Source organism: Leptonychotes weddellii, chromosome 5 (assembly GCF_054177405.1).
Source record: "Leptonychotes weddellii isolate Sample4059 chromosome 5, ASM5417740v2, whole genome shotgun sequence".
NCBI classification, from domain to species: domain Eukaryota; kingdom Metazoa; phylum Chordata; class Mammalia; order Carnivora; family Phocidae; genus Leptonychotes; species Leptonychotes weddellii.
Window position 1 is genome coordinate 89,081,568 of NC_138373.1, and position 19,113 is coordinate 89,100,680.

Genomic DNA, 19,113 nt, shown 5'->3' on the forward strand with positions numbered 1-19,113 from the left:
TTATTTGAACTCTTGAGTTGTTTGTGCTGTCTTATAAGGGAGAGCATATTACATTTAGGAGACCAGTTTTTCCCAGGGTGTAGAATTACTTGTATTGTATAAAGTTCTGCTCCAGGGAGGGGGGGAACAGCTTTGTTTTCAATTCTTTTGATATTTTTCCCTTGATTAAAGGTTGCTAACTTTTTATGCAGAGAGGAGAGAAATAAGTGTTAAGATGTGTGAAACCTGTCATATATCTTTTTTTTGAATTCCATTGTTTTGTTAACCCAAAGGTATGAAATAAATTTATAGTTTCAGTTATTTGATTGAACAAGGATTCTCATAAATTCCAGCTTTTATCGTATGATCAGATTTTTCCTGGACAATACGGATGTTTGCCGTTGCCAATAGATTTTGGCCTAACAGGATGCTAGATACTGGTGATTGGTTTGGCACTAACAACTTGGCTTGTCCAGTCTTATCCCTCCCACCAAACTTAACCTCAGCAGAAGACTGAGAAAGTTTGGTAATTGAGAATACTTCTTGTGTGCCTCCGAGTTTCTTGGGCTAAGTCAGAATTTTGCATGCAAAGCTATTCTTGTGGTTTTTCCAGCCAGGCCAAAACCAAAAGGCATTGGAAATCTTGCAAGAGAACTTGTTCTAATATAGATTTAAAGTTTGCTTTTTTTATACTATGACTGGTATATCAGCCTGACAGTCAAAGGAATGAAAGGAGGAATACTTCATACTGTTTTGAGGATATATATTTCTAATTTTTGCTGTAGAGCAGATCTTGAAAAATACCCCCAAAGATTAAAAAAAAATTTAATGAGTAGGATTTATGTAGTTAGTTGTTTCTTAAGACACGTAAGACCTGCCTTTTCCCATTGGTTGTTTTTGGCTTACCTTCTAAAATGCACTTTGAATGCCATAGGCTCACTTTATGTATCACATCAGGTTCATATTTGTAACTACTGTTGATCAGATTTGAAAATTTTATCAATATCAGTCCTACCCACCTGGGTGTTGTTGATTAATTACAGATTTTTGCTTACTATCATAAACATCCAGGCTACTCTGTCATAAGTATCTTCCATCCAGAATAATATTGTCTCATTGACTGGAATGAAGCTTGACCTGTTCTCATGGGTTAGCAAGTTTTTTCAAATCTTCCTTTTATCCAAGCTTATTCAACAGGTTTCTACATCTAGTAATAATGCTAGAAGAGTGATTATATAGTGGTATCTGTAAAGAGTATCATTTCTGTACTTATTCCAGTCAATGTAGTATATCAGTTATGTGGTTCTTAATCTCTTCTTATTCTAATGAACTGAATTGTCATCAAGGTCTATCTGGATTCAGACATTTTCAGTCTTAGTGCCTGAAAAGTGTTATGTAATTAGACTTTAGGGGCAAAAAATTGATGTGTGTGTATGTTATGGATTTATTTTTATTCATTTTTTTGGCCACCAATATTCCAGTTAGTGAAAGACTGCATACCATAGTTCTTAGAGGCAGAAAAGACAAACCGATCAAAGTTACTCATATACTCATTTAATTTTCTAAGTCCACATGAGGATATGTACACTAAAAGCTACTTTAATTTTTTTTTTAAGATTTTATTTATTTATTTGAGAGAGAGACTGAGAGAGAGAGAGCATGAGAGGGGGGAGGGTCGGGAGGGTCAGAGGGAGAAGCAGACTCCCTGCCGAGCAGGGAGCCCGATGCGGGACTCGATCCAGGGACTCCAGGATCATGACCTGAGCCGAAGGCAGTTGCTTAACCAACTGAGCCACCCAGGCGCCCTACTTTAATTTTTTAAATCTTTTGCCTGTTTGAAAGGATGTAAGAAAGGAATGGCTAGCTGTATTCTTTCCTCTGAACTATAAAACACAGACTCTGAGGAAGGAAAGCAGAGATGTAATAACCATTGAAATTTGGGAGAGTAGCATATTGAGATATCTGTGACATTTGTAAGTAGTGTGCAACCCAGTATCATAATAGAAGGCTGGTTTTGATTTTATCTATAAGTTCTTGTTAATCAACTTTGGGGATCCTTGATCTATAGTATATAGATTTTATACCAAGGATAAATTATTAGGCCATAGAAGGATTTACCCTATTATTTTCAAAATATTTTCTGACAAGATAATGTATGTATGCAATATAAAATTCAAAAGATTTGGAAGCACCAAGTTCAAGGTTATTCTGTTTTTCATTTAGCAGGATATTCATGTAACCAAATGTTTTTAGTAATTAATCCACTGTAACAGCGTAATGTAGGCTAATGTTCAGCCAGCAAGCACCACTTTGTGCCATTTCCTAATAGTGAAATACTTCTGTAGCAGTTAGTGTATTAACAATTCTTCTGAAACACTAATGATTTTGTCCCATCCTCTGGGGCTTCTCCCTTACCCCGTACAATCAAGCTGGAGCTTGGCATTGCATGAGGCCTTTGGCTCCTGCTCTATTACTGGAGATGGTACTTCTGATTGGTGCCCAATCTGGTAGATTTCAAATATTTTACATATCACCTCCAGTGCTATGACTTCTGTAATATATGGCTAACTTTTAACTGGAAAAGCACCCAGTTCAAAGATCTTACCTTATCATCAATTTTATTCTTTTTATGATCAAGAGAAAACAAAAAGGAAAATTTAATCTTTGTCAGGATGTCCTCTAATAAAATTGGTTTGCATGAAACCTCTCTTAACTCTCTCCATGTTGATAGTTTTACAGTAGGAAAAAACATTCTTTTCTAATCTTTGAGATCTATATTTAGTGAATGATGAATCTTGATTAGTTTGGAGGAAAATTCTTCACTTTAATGATCTTAAATCTAGTAATTAAAAAAAAAATAATGTTGATCCTAAGTTGAATCCACATAGCATCAATTTTATCATGAAAAAGTGAGGAATTTAGTTCTCAATACCAGCAAGTGGTTAGAACAATCCTATTTTGAAGTATCAATATAAAGAATTAGATTAACAGTCATAATTTCATAGAACTCCTTTGTCATTGGCAGAGAAGAAACTCTATTATTCTCATTTATGAGAATGAGATTTATGAGATAAGGAATCTGAGACATAGAGGAGCACAGTGCCGTTATCAAACACGTAGAAGCTGAGGAGGAGTTTTACATAAAAGCCAGGTCACTCAAACCTTGATGCAGGGTTCTGTTCAACAAATTATACTGCCTCCTTGGAACATTAATGCAAGTGCACTTAAGCCAAATATTTCCAACATTTAGATGGGGTCTTTTTCTCCATGGTTTCTGATATTTCAGAAAATGAGATGCATAGTTCTTTAGTGTAACCAGGTGCTTCGTTGTTTTAGTCACAATTCTTTTTTCCTTTCCTTTTCTTTCTTTTTCTTCTTTCTTTCTTCGCTGAAACTGTAGCCCTTAGTCAAGTCACAAGGAGCAATGTTGTAGCATCTGAGGGTGAGGCATATCTATATGGCAGCTTTTCAGAAGTTTAAAGTATCTGGAGGCAGACATGCAGAGCCTCTGTGCTGTACTTAATTTTAGAAACTTCTTAATTTTAATGTGTTGTCCATGGCACAAAAGAAATTTTCACTGGGAGACTTTTGTGGTGTTTGAGGTAACAACTCTTATGTTACTAGAGTCCCTTAACAACAAGGCCAACAGGAATGATTCCCTCTGTCCTGAAGATTTTCTTTGGCTTTCACAGCTTCCAAAGCACTTTATAACATGGCTAGACTATATTGAATTTCCATGTTTAGATCTACACCCATAATTTAACATTTTTCTTTTTGAATTGTATAGTACCACGGCACTATAATTCAAATACATAGAAAAGCCTGAGGATCACTGCAATTCCAAATACTTGAGATCTGTAATGGGCTAAATTTTCAACAGACTCAACGTGACCTTCTTAATTTTCCTTTTTTAAATGAAGGAAAAGGAAGAAAGAAATCTTCTGTTTTTTTAATCCATTTCCCCCCCATAATTTTAGGTAGTCATTTCTGTCCTATTTTCTAAAAAAAAAAATGAGTAAATCCATCACTATCAAGAAACATGCACCTTCATTCTCCCCACGGGTTGAATTTACAGGGCCTAACTTCTGCCAGCCTGGGTAGCAGGAGACCATGAACCTAAACTTGAATTTGGAGCCAGTTTTGAGTAAATGAAAGCCTTGAGTCCAGATTGAAGTCTTTCTTCTAGAAAGTTATACTCCCTATTCCTTTTTACACTGCACTTTTAAATCACCTCTCAGTGATAGGTTTTAATCACATTATTTCTTTTTGTATCCCAACAAAATTTTCTAAAATGTCTAAATATTGTTTTCAGGGGTAGCCTAATATTCTCTTCTAAGACATCCATCCATATGTATATACCTCAACTAGATTACTAGCTCACTGATCAGAGGCCTTTAAATACATACATACATATATGTATAATATCCGTTTATATGACACACGGTACCTCAAACTATCATTTTCTCCTCCACACTACAAGCCATCAGAACTATAGATTGATGTTTTAGACCCCAAAATTGGCAAGAGATATTTTTGATTAGTCAAGAGTCATTGAACATTAAGACAAGTTGGAAACCAAGCTCAACATTCGGAGCCAAATCTAGTCAGCTGCCATCATTTGGACACTATGTCATCATTTTTATAGTCTTTGTTCCAGTTAATTTATAAAATTAAGAAGGTTAAGTATTGTAGAAGAACTGCATGCTAATAGAGTGCCCAGATGAAGTTCAAGTAAGTATTACTTGCCAGATATACTTGTAATATATCTATGACACTTTTTGTGAGAATATAAAAAACACTCAGCTTGTTTTTGTTAGGATTAATCCTTCATCACCAGAGAGGAAAATTGCATTACTCTTACTTTTACTGGAAAAAAAATGTTTATGCATGGTACATTAATTATAAGTTCCTAATTTACTTGTATATGAGTAGCCCACAAAGATCAATGCTACATATTTTTATTTTCACAAATTGTCCATTGATGGAGAAAGCTTTGATAGCATTTGAGTGCTTTTGGTACTTTGCGGTGCTGTTCAAAGATATTTAAAAAACAGATTATAGATGCTTCCTTGTTTAAATCCTTTAGGGGTTTTTCACTGCAGTTAGAATAGAATTAAAATGCCTTTTCATGGTTCTCTACCCACTTTTCTGATCTCTGATTCACTTTTCAGGTCTAGGGGTCAATAAGAACACACACCCTGTGGTGAGAAATTTGACCGGGTTAAGGATAAAAAGAAGTCAGCAATAGCTGAAGCATCTGATGGAATTCTCTAGTTCATATGATCCACCCTGGCCTTTTTGCTAGTTCTTGAGCTCATCAACCTTATTCCCACCCTTGGACTTTGCACTCTTTTCTTTGATGAAAATGTTCTTCCCCCAGACATTCTATATGACTGAATTTTTGTTCACTTGTGACATCTCAACTCTTTGTGCCTCTCCGTAGAGCTCTTTCTTGACACTCCTTTCTAAAAATTTTGTTTTCCATTTTTTTTTTCTTTTTATCCTGTTTTATTTTCTTTACAGCCTGTAACACCATCAGAAATGGTTTGCTGTCTACATTCCAAACTTCCTTGTCCTCCCCACTCTCTGTATCCCCTTGCTAGTAAAATAAGTTCAGGAGAGTCAGGCTCTCGTCTATTTTGTTCACTCTGTATCCCCAGCTCCTAGAGCAGTGTCTAGAATAAAGTGTGCATTCGGTAAATATTAGATAAATAAATGAAGAATGAACAAATAATTAAGTGGCTGTAAAAATAGTTCATAAAGAGAAATCTGCTTTATTGGGTTAAAGCAGCTAAGACAAACTAGGAACAAAGAGGGTGGACCTGAATTCAGTTCTTTATTCCACTGAGTCTTTTCATGTGTATTGGGGCATGTTTCTTTCTTTCTTTTTTTTTTTTTAATTATGGATTAAAATGCTAATTTTTTTCTTTATTTTTTTTATGTTCAATTAGCCAGCATATAGTACATCATTAGTTTTTGATGTAGTGTTGAACGATTCATTAGTTGCGTATAACACCCAGTGCTGCTTAACCTCAGTGTCTGTTTCTTTATCTATAAAACAGGGATGTAGAGTTCATGGGAAAAAAAATGGATGAATTAGTTGGTGAAATGACTGAGATTCATCATTTTTCCAAATGTATCTCAGTCAAGGAGGCTCTCCTTTTGAATAACAAATTTGTATGCAATATGTTGGAAAAGTTGAGGTTATACTATAAGACGTGCTAATAGTTTAATAGCCTTGCAAAATTTAAAGTAATATTTTGCTTCAAAAGAGCACTTCACTAGGAAAAAAAAAACATGAAAGTATCCCTTCAGAGTTTTAACTTACTCATGTCGCAGATACCTTTTATTTTGCTTATTTTATTTTTTAGTTAAAAATTGGAAAAGATCTGAAATAAATTTTTAAAAAGCAAACTGTGATATTTTTTCAGGAAGGGTGAAATTGCACTTGATTTCAAATGACCCTTTACAACAATTAATCTATATTACTGTAGTCAAAAAGCTGAACTAAGAATATAATTACAGACATCATTAACATCAAAGTTTTAATAGTTTCTCTATGAAGAGGCAAATAATCAGGCTTGGACATGCCAAAATCATGACTTATTTCTTCAGTTCATTCAACACATATTTGTTTAATGTCTTCAGTGTGTTAGGTACTATTGTAAATGTATTGGGTAGGTATATCAGTGAAATAAACAAAGATTGTTATTCTTCTAGGGCTTAAATTTTAGACAGGCTGTTTATTCTATACTTTGCTTCCAGCTTGCTCCATAGCTTTATACCTTTCTCCATTTGTTAAGTATGACTCAGAGGATTGATACAGAAAATTTGGGTGGCTTTTAAAAATCATCTAATTACTGTTGACTAAAATTAGCTACAATGTGTTCTTTTGAGGTTATATACTAAATATCAACATGATATTAATATTTTGGAGACTATCTGGTTTTTAGACACATCTGCTTTGCAAATCTGGACAAGTTGTTTAATTTGATGGGGCTGGATCAAATCTATAAGAATTGGGCTACTTCAAAGGAGAAGAAAAATTGTGGATTTGCTGAGACAACGGACTGTATTTTAGATTGTAGTAGTCTACTTTGGCTATAGTCCTTTTAAATTTCAGCCTATATTTAATTCCATTAGACATATATATCTACTTCTTATGGGTAATGGTTGGGTGGAGTGGTTTTGACTTAGTCTGTTTGTTTTCTATGAGTCTAATAATTGTAGAATTTATAATATACTTTTTCCTTCCAAGGATTTTGCAGTCCTTCACACACCTCATTTTATTTATTCAAAATTTCTTCCATGGGGTAGAAAGGATGGACATTTCTAGTCTCAAATAAGAACTTAAAAAATTAAAACCCCTGGTAGGGATTAAATGTACTTAGCAACAAATTTGGTAAATGAATGTGGTAGTTATAATTTGAAGCTTAGTGAACTTTCTAGTGAATATTGGTACCATTCATACTATGATTCTTTTTTCTTTCAAGGTTTTATTTAAATTCTAGTTAGTTACAGTATAGAGTAGTATTAGTTTCAGGGGTAGAACCTTCATGTCTCTTTTGTAGAGGAGTGTATTTAAGTAACTGAATGGCGCTAAGAAGAGAGGTTTAAACTATATAAAAGGCTGGGCACTTCTGCATAGCTTTTCACCACGCTCCATAACCATAGCTTTGACTCTTACTTGACTCATTATCCTATCGTGCCTGCCTCCTTGAAGTTTGGAAGAAAATGAGTATATGGTGTACGAATCAATCACTAGAAAAAAATACTGTTCCATTGTGTTTCTTTTTTTTCTAAGATTTTATTTATTTATTTGAGAGAGAGAGAGCGAGCCACTCCCATGTGAGCAAGTAGGGAGAGGGACAGAGGGGGAGGGAGAAGGAAAGGGAGAGAATCTCAAACAAGATTGCAGATTCTCAGCACTGAGCACAGGGCTCAATGTAGGGGCTTAATCTCACCACCCTGAGATCATGACCTGAGCAGAAACCAAGAACTGCAAGCTTAACAACTGGGCACCCAGGCGCCCCTCCATTGTGTTTCTTAATTATGGTGAGAAAAGGTTTTAGTTAATTAATTTACCTGTTTCTCCAAAGGATATAATCTACTAAAAATCTGTATAATCTATATAATCTACTAAAATTGGGTATTTAAAATGTGGGGTTATTTGAAACCATGGCAAATAAGAAAGTGAAAACAGTTCTTTCCATTAAGCAAAATTCTGTCATATCCAAGTCCCCAAAAAAGAATGGCATTTTTCTATCTACAGAAGATGTCATGAATATACCGAAGAGAATTATCTGTAACTATAATGTTCTTTAAATTTTTTGAAGTCCGACAAATACTATATTATATTTTGCCAAAGGTAAATTATAATTTTACATTATCTAGTCACAGTGTAAGAGGTTAAATTTTGGGGCCTTATATAAATTAATCATTATGGAATCTTTAGAGGACATCTAATGTGTAAATGAAGGGCTGAAGCAGTTCTATTAAGCGCTTCTTTAAGTTTTAGTTAAACCTCAGTCAGAGCTTTATTTTCCCTTACTAATTTGCTAGTGATTATGCAACTTCAGAGTGACAACTGTTGTAGCATCATCAGACAGTCTAACATTTGCAAAAGGTTAATTATCTGAAAATTTGAGACTTACCGAAGGTTTAAAAAAATATTTTTGTCTCAGTTTTTAAAAATATGTGCATATTTATTTAGCTCCTTAATGCATGTTGTTTCCAACCAAGTAAATCTATTTTCAAAACAGAGATTATTTAAGAGATTTGGCTTATTTTTCTTTTCTTGGTGAATGTGCCAAAGGTCTGTTTTCTATAAGACGTGTGTCTGTTTCAACTTACTATTTTGATTATGAGTAGTTTATTATCCAGATAGATCTTCAAAAATAGAATATTTGCTAAAGAATTCTTATGTATTTGGTTGAGTACATATTTTAGAATTATTTAGGATTTATAAATAGCCTGTAATATAATATTGGGAACACGTTAAGTATAACATATAATGCTTTAATAAAAAGGAAAGAAAAAAGATGATAATGTTCTAAGCATTTCCAATAAGGAAGTGAGTGGGTGGAACATCTTCAAATGCTGATTTGGCTTTCCTTAGAACAGTGTTAACGTCTTTATATTTAACCGACCCAGGTTCCAGCGTTTACAGTACCCACTTAAGTTTGTCCAGTCTCCCAGGTTTTATTACTTTTTATGAATACTGCCTTGAGATTCTGACTTCCACACTTTGACTTCTACCTTTTTATATTAGGGGCGTGAACTTCCTGGGGGGCAGTTCTTTTATGTATGAAATTGCTCAGAGTTTCCATCTGCTTTTACTTGACTTGTGGTCTTGAAGATCATGCTTGGCCCATGGGATATTACAGCGTGCCGAGAGGATGTGGAGTTTTGTCAGCCAGTGAAATATGTCTGTTTTTTTTTTTTTTTTTCTTTTTCTTTTTTCTTCAGCAGCTTTCATACACTCCTCATCCTGTGTGGTCTTCACTAAACTGAATTTTTATTTAACAGAACTACTCACCCTCTTTATCATCTTCTATGACTTGGTCTTTTTTAAGGAGAGGGTGTGTGGAAGTAACATCTGAGCCAAAAAACTGTAATGTTGGCAATAGGAAAACCTAAAACCGAAAGCTTAAAGTAGGTTATATATGAATGTGTTCAATATTCACAAAATGTGTATTTTGTAATGCAAAAGAGTATCATATTTCAGATATGTACAACTGTCAAAAAAAATTCTCATGCCAACAGTAGACTCCAAGTTTTGTCTGTGATCCAAATGACTTTTTTGCTTGTTTTTAGGCACTACTGCAGTCTTCAGTTAAGCAACAAGTAGAAGCTATTGAAAAACAGTACATTTCTGCAATTGAGAAACAAGCACACAAGTGTGAAGAGTTGTTAAATACTCAGGTAATAAAATTGCACATCCATTATGTATTTATACTTTTCTTCTGACTCTCCTCCCCTGAGAGCTCTATAACTGTTTATTCAGTTTCGTGCCATTTACTTTCCTTGGTGTATTTTGGAGAAAAAAAATATGCTTATGTAAACTTAATGTTAAAGTTTGGGAATTTTATGAAAGACTAAGAATAGAGCTGAAGGCCTAAAATATGTGGCTCTCCCACAAATTAATCATAATTCTTATGTTAATTTCTGTGTTTAAATATTATTCAACAAATGACAGAGGCAAAGAGATGACTATGAATGTATTATGGCATGTGAAATGATTTTTAGGAGTATAAGATTTATAAATAGTATTTGATTTTTGAAAGGCACTTATTCATGTTTGAGTTACCTTTCGTTGCATGTAGGCATTGGTCACTATTTGAATTTTTCACTGAATTTTTTGTTTCTTTTCTTGATTTAATGTTAAAGACATGATTAGCTGATTTACACTGAACAATCAGTTGAAGAGCACTTATGGAGGTGTCGTAGTATAAGTAATATATTCAAGAAGTTCCCAGCAACACTTTTAAATAACAAAAAATTTGGTAGGTGAAAATACAACCAGCTTTATTTAACAGAACTTTCTTATATCATGGGAAGAAAATATACTAAGAATTTGGAAAACAAAGTTAGGGGTAGAATTTAAATGGAGACTTAATAAATATGCCACCCCGTCACCGAGATCGGAATCAATTGTATTAAATTTTTTCAGTGTCATTTTAATAAATGGCTTGAAAGAGGAAATACACAGGGAATTTTATAAATTTGATATAACAATTATATTCTTTTGGGTGATGAAATACCAGGTCATCAGAAGTATGAAGTATATGACTTTATAAATGGACAGAAAAATCACAGTAATGAATTAAGGTCACAGAACTGTGAACAGCAGAAAGCATGTATTAGCCAAGGCAGGCCAGGTTATACTCTAAATTCTCTGGCTTCAGACAGCAAAGATTTATATCTTACGCATTCTATATATACACTGAGGATTGTCTTCGGGCTTGGTCCCAGGTCATTCTCGCCCTAGGAACTGGCCTGGTAGTGTAGTTCCTATGTGGAACATTACCTGTGATCATTGCAGAGTGAAAAAGAGCTCAGTCAAATTTTCTAAGAGTAATTCAATATTCTGGACTGGAAATGACACTTCTACTCTCAATTTATATCCATACTGCTTCACCTCATCATAATGGGGCCAGGTAGTGAGATCCTACTATGAATCTGAAAGGGAGTGAGCAGGAAATATTTGGTAAGCAGCATTAGTCACAGCACGTTTGGCTCTTCTGGTTGCCAAATATTCCCAATCTCCATCTTTTTTTTTTAAAGATTTTATTTATTTATTTGAGAGAGAGAGAGAGAATGAGAGAGAGAGAGCATGAGGGGTGGAGGGTCAGAGGGAGAAGCAGACTCCCTGCCGAGCAGGGAGCCCGATGTGGGACTCCATCCCGGGATCCAGGATCATGACCTGAGCCGAAGGCAGTCGCTTAACCAACTGAGCCACCCAGGCGCCCCCCAATCTCCATCTTACAAGCAAATTTACTCAACTGTCTCCTTGGGAGAAAATCCAAAAGTTCTGACCTGCTGTGGCCACAAGCTCAAAAGTCCAGGATCTTTAGATGATAGGTAGGGAATGACGTACCACAGTCTCTACATTATCAGGTCCAGATATATAGTCCCCTTTGACCTAAAGAATTAGAAACTAAAATATGTAAACAATGAATCATGGAACATTACATCAAAAACTGATGATGTAGTGTATGGTGACTAACATAATAAAAAAAAGTTATAAAAAAAATAGAAACTAAAATATGTGTTGTTTACCTTCAGCATATTTGGTATACAGTGGCAAGATAAAGGTATTTACTATAAATACTCTCAGTAGGAAGGATGAAGAATCAGAGATGCACAGCTATCATTAGTATGTAGCAATTCTAAAATCTCAATGGACAAGATTAAATAAGATCTCTCCTATGGGAATAGGATTGATCTTTGACCATGATTCTCTGTATAGGGTTTAGGCACAGAGTTTCTAGTCCATTGTTCTTTATGATCGTATAGATTTTAAATTTTTCAGTAACTTTGTTGGCTATATCTGAGTATTGGTGATTATACCATTTCTCAGCTTGCTTTTTGACTGTAGAAAATTGGGAGACATGGGTTATTTTATTTTATTTTATTTTTTTATGAATTCAAAGGACAATTTTTTATTTTTAAAAAATAGCCTGGAATCCTGTGGGGCTGCAGCCAGTGTACTTTTTTTTTTTTTATGTTATGTTAATCACCATACATTACATCATTAGTTTTTGATGTAGTATTCCATGATTCATTGTTTGTGTATAATACCCAGTGCTCCATTCAGTATGTGCCCTCTTTAATACCCATCACTGGGCTAACCCATTGCCCCACCCCCCTCCCCTCTAGAACCCTCAGTTTGTTTCTCAGAGTACATAATCTCTCAGGGTTTGGGGAAACACGGGTCATTTTAGATAGCAAATAGTGACAGTTCAGGGTAATGGTTCTTTTGGCTCCTTACCTGTTTGCTTACAATCAGCTCCATTCGTCAAAGGAAACCCACAGTTATTTTAGAGACCTATTGCCTACATTTAATATGTTTATATACTTTTCACCCCTATACTTGCCTGTTTGTGTTGTTCTCTTTTTTTCTGATTAAAAATAACTTCATTTATCAAACCTGGGTTGAAGAAATTTCAATGGTCTCTTTTCTCCAAACCATTTGTTCCAAATGAAAGTATATACAGGACAGTCACAGCCTTATCGGGTCTGTGCTTGGAGACACTAATGGATTGAATCTTTAACAGTGGGTGTGGCTAACATACACTTGGTTTAAGACTTGCTGTAAGGTTGAATTTAGTTGGTCTTTGTTGCTCAAAGACCCTCTCAGTTGTTTCTTTTAGAAGCTGAGGTTGAGAAGGTGGTTATTCCTGCAAGTCCTCAAATTTCTGAACTTTTTCGGTTACCCGTAATTCAATTCTTGTGAATTGTCTTTTCTTGTGAATTCATTGCTGAACTTGTCTTTTTCTTACGATGCCTTGTCAAAAATAGCCAGTAGCAGAGCTAATAAATGACTGCAGCACAGTAGTAGGCTAAAAGATTAACACACAAAAATCAGTTGTGTTTCTATACACCTTTAATGAATATTCAAAAAAGAAATTAAGAGAGCAATTCAGTTTACAGTAGCATCTTAAAGAATAATATATATAGCAGTAAATTTAACCAAGGAGGTGAGAGACTTGTCCACCGAAAACTACAAAACAGGACTGAAAGAAATTAAAAATAACCTAAGTAAGTAGAAGGACATCCCGTGTTCATCGATTGGAAACATTGGGTGAGGAGCACTCCAGGATTACCACAGGACATATAGAGGACCAGAAGCAGTTCAGTATAATGAAATGCTATTTAAAAACTAAACACTAAAAGGGGATATGATTACTAGGTAAAATCATATAAAGTGTAGAAATGGTGATCCCACACTTGTTTCTCTAATCATATTTCATTAGATGCCATTTGAAATTTTAAGTTAGTAAATTTAATTTAACAAAAATAATACTGGATGGTTCCTTAGAAATAGTTTAGCCTTTGTGTGTGTGTGTGCGCACATACATGCATACCTTTCTCTCTCTCTCTCTCTCTGTTTCTTTTTCAAATTAAGAATTTAAGGGAAAAGCAAGTAAACACGCATTCAGAGTAATTACAAGCAGGTGCTCTGGAATCTGACTGCCTGCCTTTGTCACTTAACTGTGTTACTATGGAATGTCCTTAGCCTTTCTGTGCCTCATTTTTCTCATCTTTAGAATGTATACACAAGTAATTCCTACCTCATAGGATTGTTAGGAGTATTATATGACATCAGATTTGCATAGTGCTTAGAATAGAACCTGGCACATTCTAGGTGTTCAGCTGATATGGACTGAATTATCATCATCTTTGTTATTCTTGGTCACAATATTCTTGGTCAAGGTACGGCCACTCCCTTGTCTAGTATTTCAGTGCTAGGCCAACCTTTTGTCCATCCCTCTCTTCCTTATTTAATGAGGGCCTTTTATATGACTGACATTCTGCTGGATTATATGGATGTAACATGAGCAGGACACAGTCCTTCTATTAATATTAAGCAGGTGGAAACCAACAATATGATTGTAAAACTGTGGTAAGTTATGATGAAATAAATGTTATATTAAAGAGGTATATAATTCCTTCATATTGGGTGAGGGACCACTTATTGGACTAATGGTGAGATCTTTCAGGGTTCATGGGTCTGAGTGAGGTCGGAACTGAGAATTTCGCCTGAGACAGGTAGATGGAATAGCATATTCACAATCTATTAAATAGGGAGTATAACGTAAATGTTTGACAAGGGGGGGTGGGGCTATTTGAGACTGCGAAATGAAAGATTATTTTATGCCATAAAAAAAAAGGACCTTGTCTGTCACGTTGTCTGACAGGAAATTGAGAGCTGTTAAAAGACATTAACTAAAGAAGTGACATTTGTTCAGATTTGCATTTTAGAAATATTACTCTGGTAGAGTTTAAAAAACACTTGATGGGAGACAGTATTAGAAGCACATAAATCAGTTAAACAGCTATTAGTTATCCTAGTGAGAATGGTGGTGGCCCAAACTAAGGTGGGTGTGTGGGAAAGAGAGATTTTGACGGTTTTGAGTCATATTAAGGGAACAGAAACCAGAGAATTTGTGGGAATAAAAGAAAGGAAGTAAATGTCGATTGATAAAGGATATATTTACACATACACAAACACACACATTTTATATACATAAATATGTATTTATATACATGAATATATTTTTGTGGATGGTGACCAGATCTTTGGTTTTGGCAGTTCACTGAAATAGGAAACTTAAAACCTGCAGCATGGTTAGGGTTGAAAATTTTGTGTTTTGGACATGTTGAGCTTGTAGTGCCTATGGAATATTCAAGATCAGAGTACATAAGAGAGTTGAATACAGAGTTTGGAACTATGAGAAATCTGCTAATGGATGAATTTGGAAGTCATAAGTATATAGAAGGTCGGTGAAAGTATGTCTGTGGATGAAACCAGAGAGTGTATAGAATGAGAAAATAATTCCACCTAGGGTCCTGAGGGACCTCAATATATAATGGATAGGCTAAGAGAGCTTATGAAAGAAATTGTAAACTGGCAAGAGAAAAAGGAATAAACCAAATGCCTACTATACCTAGGTCATGGGAAGAGAGAATTTTATTAAAAAGTGAGTGGTTAACATTTTCAAATAAGTAAGGTATAGATTTACAGATGACTGCTGGATAGGACAGCAAGAAAGTGTCATTTTAAAAAGAATAGTTTTGGTGGAATGGTGGATGAACAAAGTAGATAATCAGATGAGAAAAAAAGGATATGAAACAATAGAAACAGAAGACAAGTCTTTAAGCTTATATGATGAGCATAAGAGAGCAGTACTGTAGGTGGAAGGAGCTATGAAGGGGAAATTTTTCCCCCTTGTAGTTTGGCCTGGAAGTTGAGCTTATTTAAGCACTTATGGGCAAGAGCCAATCTAGAAAGACTAAAGATTTAAAAAAGAAAAAAATTGATGGACCAGAGCCCTCAAGAAAGAAGTAATGAGTGGAGTTTAATCTTTATTAGATGAGCAAGTATTTGCATGCATGCAAGTGTGAGTTTGTGCGTGTGGGTGGGGGGTTGTATAGGTGCATAGAAATAAATATAATTTTAAATATTATTCATACTTTTGAACTATAACATTCATGAATTTTATTTCTGAGTTCCTCTCCATCAGCACTTGTAAAATCCAAATTTCTGTGAAGGATATGTACAATATACTATTTATAATCTCTTAAGTGCTATTAACAGATATATATGTGGAATGTTACCCAAGCACACCAAATAAGCTATCTGTATTATTGCTCTGTCCTTAAACTTGTAAAAAAAGAAAACTGAGTTTGTCTTTTTCCTGCATTGACTTGTCAAAAATGTCAGAAAGTGACCAACACATGTTTTTAACATACTATCTTCCAGTGTTTTCCCTTAGAACTATAAGTGCTCATTTGAATTGAGTACAGAATGTAAATGCCATGAGAGTTATGTGTTTATTCTATATTTTGCTATATCCCCAAAACCTATCAATTTTTTGGTATATGCTCTGAGTATAGTAAAATAGACTTGTTATTGAGAAATGTATACATACATATATCCATTGTCACAATCAAGATATAGAACATTTCAATCAACCCAAGAAATTCTCTCATGTCCTTTTACAGTCATCCTCCCCTTAATAGCCCTAGCCCCAGGCAACCACAGATCTACATTTTCTCACTATTGATTAGCTAGCTTTTATAATTTCATATAAAATGAAGTAAACTGTGAATCTTTTGATATCTACCGCCTTTGGTTCAGCATGTTTTTTGAGATCATGTGGTTACCTGTATTAGTAATCTATACATTTTGATTGTTATGAGTAGTATTCTATTGTATGGATATACAACATTTTGTTTATCCATTCACTTATTCCTGGACACTTAGATTGCTTAATGTTTGGGGTTTCTGTGAATATATTTACATAAAAATCTGTGTGGGAACATACGTTTTTATTATTATTTAAAAATATTTAGGTATGGAATTGCAGGATCATATGGTAAGTGTTTAACTTTACAACCAACTTCCAAACTGTTTTCCAGAGTTTCTTGACATTTTATATTCTCATTGTAATGTATGGGAGTTCTCTTTGATTTGAAGCCTATCAGCACTTGGTATTGTCAGTGTTTTTCATTTTAGCCTTTTGTTTTCTTTTGAATGGGGAATGGCATCTCATCTCACTGCATTTATCTGAATAATGATTGATGATAAGCATCTTTTCATGTGCTTACTTACCATTTGTGTATTTTCTTTCGTGACGTGTATGGGGTTTTTTTTTGTATGTTTTAATCTTTTACTTATTTTGTTGTCGATCTTCATAATTTTAGTTGTTTTTTTATAAATTCTATATATAAGTCCTTTGCCATAATATGCATTATGAATATTTTCTGTTTCTGGTTTCCTTTTCACTTTCTTGATGGTATCCTTAGATGAATAAAACTGTTTAATTTTGATGAATTCAAAGTTATCATTTTTTCTTACATATCATACTTTTGTTGTTGTATCAAATCTTTGCCTAACCATAAGTCACAATGATTTTCTCCTATATTTTTATTAAGAAGTTTTATATATTTTCTTAGGTTATGTATGTGATCCATTTTTTAATTTGCTTGGGGATGTAATGAGATAGTTAAAGTTTCCCTCTTCCAGTGACCTCCAGTATGAATATCCATTGATTTCAGCACCATTTTTTTTTTAACAGAAGTATCTTCTCCTTCAAAAATTTCTAGAACTCATATAGGAATTCAGGAGAGTGGCAGGATATAAAATCAATGCACAGAAATCAGTGGCATTTCTATATGGTAACAATGAGATAGAAGAAAGAGAAATTAAGTAGTCAGTCCCATTTACAATTGCACCCAAAACCATAAGATACCTAGGAATAAACCTAACCAAAGAGGCAAAGGATCTGTACTCAGAAAACTATAGAACACTCAGGAAAGAAATTGAGAAAGACACAAAGAAATGGAAAAATGTTCCATGCTTATGGATTGAAGAGCAAATATTGTTAAAATGTCTATGCTACCTAGAGCAGTCTACACATTCAATGCAATCCCTATCAAAATACCATCAATTTTTTTCACAGAGCTGGAACAATCCATCCTAAAATTTGTATGGAACCAGAAAAGACCCCGAGTAGACAAAGGAATGTTGAAAAAAAAACCCCAAAGCTGGAGGCATCACAATGCCTGACTTCAAGCTCTATTACAAAGATGTAATCATCAAGACAGTATGGTACTGGCACAAAAACAGATACATAGATCAATGGAACAGAATAGAGAATCCAGAAATGGACCCTCAACTCTATGGTCAACTAATCTTCAACAAAGCAAGAAAGAATATCCAATGGAAAAAAGACAGTCTCTTCAACAAATAGTGTTAGGACAGTTGGACAGCCACATGCAGAAGAATGAAGCTGGACCATTTCCTTACACCTACACAAAAATAGACTCAAAATGGATGAGAGACCTAAATGTGAGACAGGAATCCATCAAAATCCTAGAGGAGAACACAGGCAGTAACCTCTTTGACCTCGGCTGCAGGAACTTCTGGCTAGACACATCTCCAAAGGCAGGGGAAACAAAGGCAAAAATGAACTATTGGGATTTCATCAAGATAAAAAGCTTTTGCACAGCAAAGTAAACAGTCAACAAAACCAAAAGACAACTGACAGAATGGGAGAAGATATTTACAAATGACATATCAGATAAAGGGCTAGTATCCAAAATCTATAAAGAACTTATCAAACTTAACACCCAAAGAACAAATAATCCAATCAAAAAATGGGCAGAAGACATGAACAGACATTTCTCCACAGAAGACATGCAAATGGCCAACAGACACATGAAAGAAATGCTCAACATCACTTGGCATCAGGGAAAGACAAATCAAAACCACAATGAGATACCACCTCACATCAATCAGAATGGCTAAATTAACAAGTTAGGAAACGACAAGATGTTGGCAAAGATGTGGAGAAAGGGGAATTGTCTTACACTGTCGGTGGGAATGCAAGCTGGTGCAGCCCCTCTGGAAAACAGTATGGAGGTTCCTCAAAAAGTTGAAAATAGAGATACCCTATGACCCAGCAATTGCACTACTGGGTATTTACCCCAAAGATACAAATGTAGTGATCCAAAGGGGCATCTGCACCCCAGTGTTCATGGCAGCAATGTCGACAAAAGCTAAACTTTGGAAAGAGCCCAAATGTCCATCGACAGATGAATGGATAAAGAAGATGTGATATATATATAATGAAATATTACATAGCCATCAAAAAATGAAATCTTGCCATTTGCAAAGTTGTAGATGGAACGAGACGGTATTATGCTAAGCGAAATAAATTATTCAGAGAAAGACAGTTATCATATGATCTCACTCATATGTGGAATTTAAGAAACAAAAGAGAGGATCATAGGGGAAGAGAGGAAAAAATAAATCAAAATGAAACCAGAGAGGGAGACAAACCATAAGAGACTCTTAATTCTAGGAAACTATGGAGGGTTGCTGGAGGGGAGGGCGGTGGGGGG

The 19,113-nt window shown here is 34.8% G+C and overlaps 1 protein-coding gene across 5 annotated transcripts in view; it reads left to right on the top strand.

Annotated features, from left to right (window-relative positions):
* CCDC91 (coiled-coil domain containing 91) overlaps positions 1 to 19,113 on the top strand; it is a 342,380-nt gene that overhangs the window by 173,826 nt on the left and 149,441 nt on the right. For all 5 annotated transcript variants that reach the window (XM_081821378.1, XM_081821382.1, XM_081821381.1 and 2 more), the window contains one exon: positions 9,796 to 9,903. In XM_081821378.1, the coding sequence (XP_081677504.1) occupies positions 9,796 to 9,903 (108 nt within the window). The remainder of the gene's footprint in view (positions 1 to 9,795; positions 9,904 to 19,113) is intronic.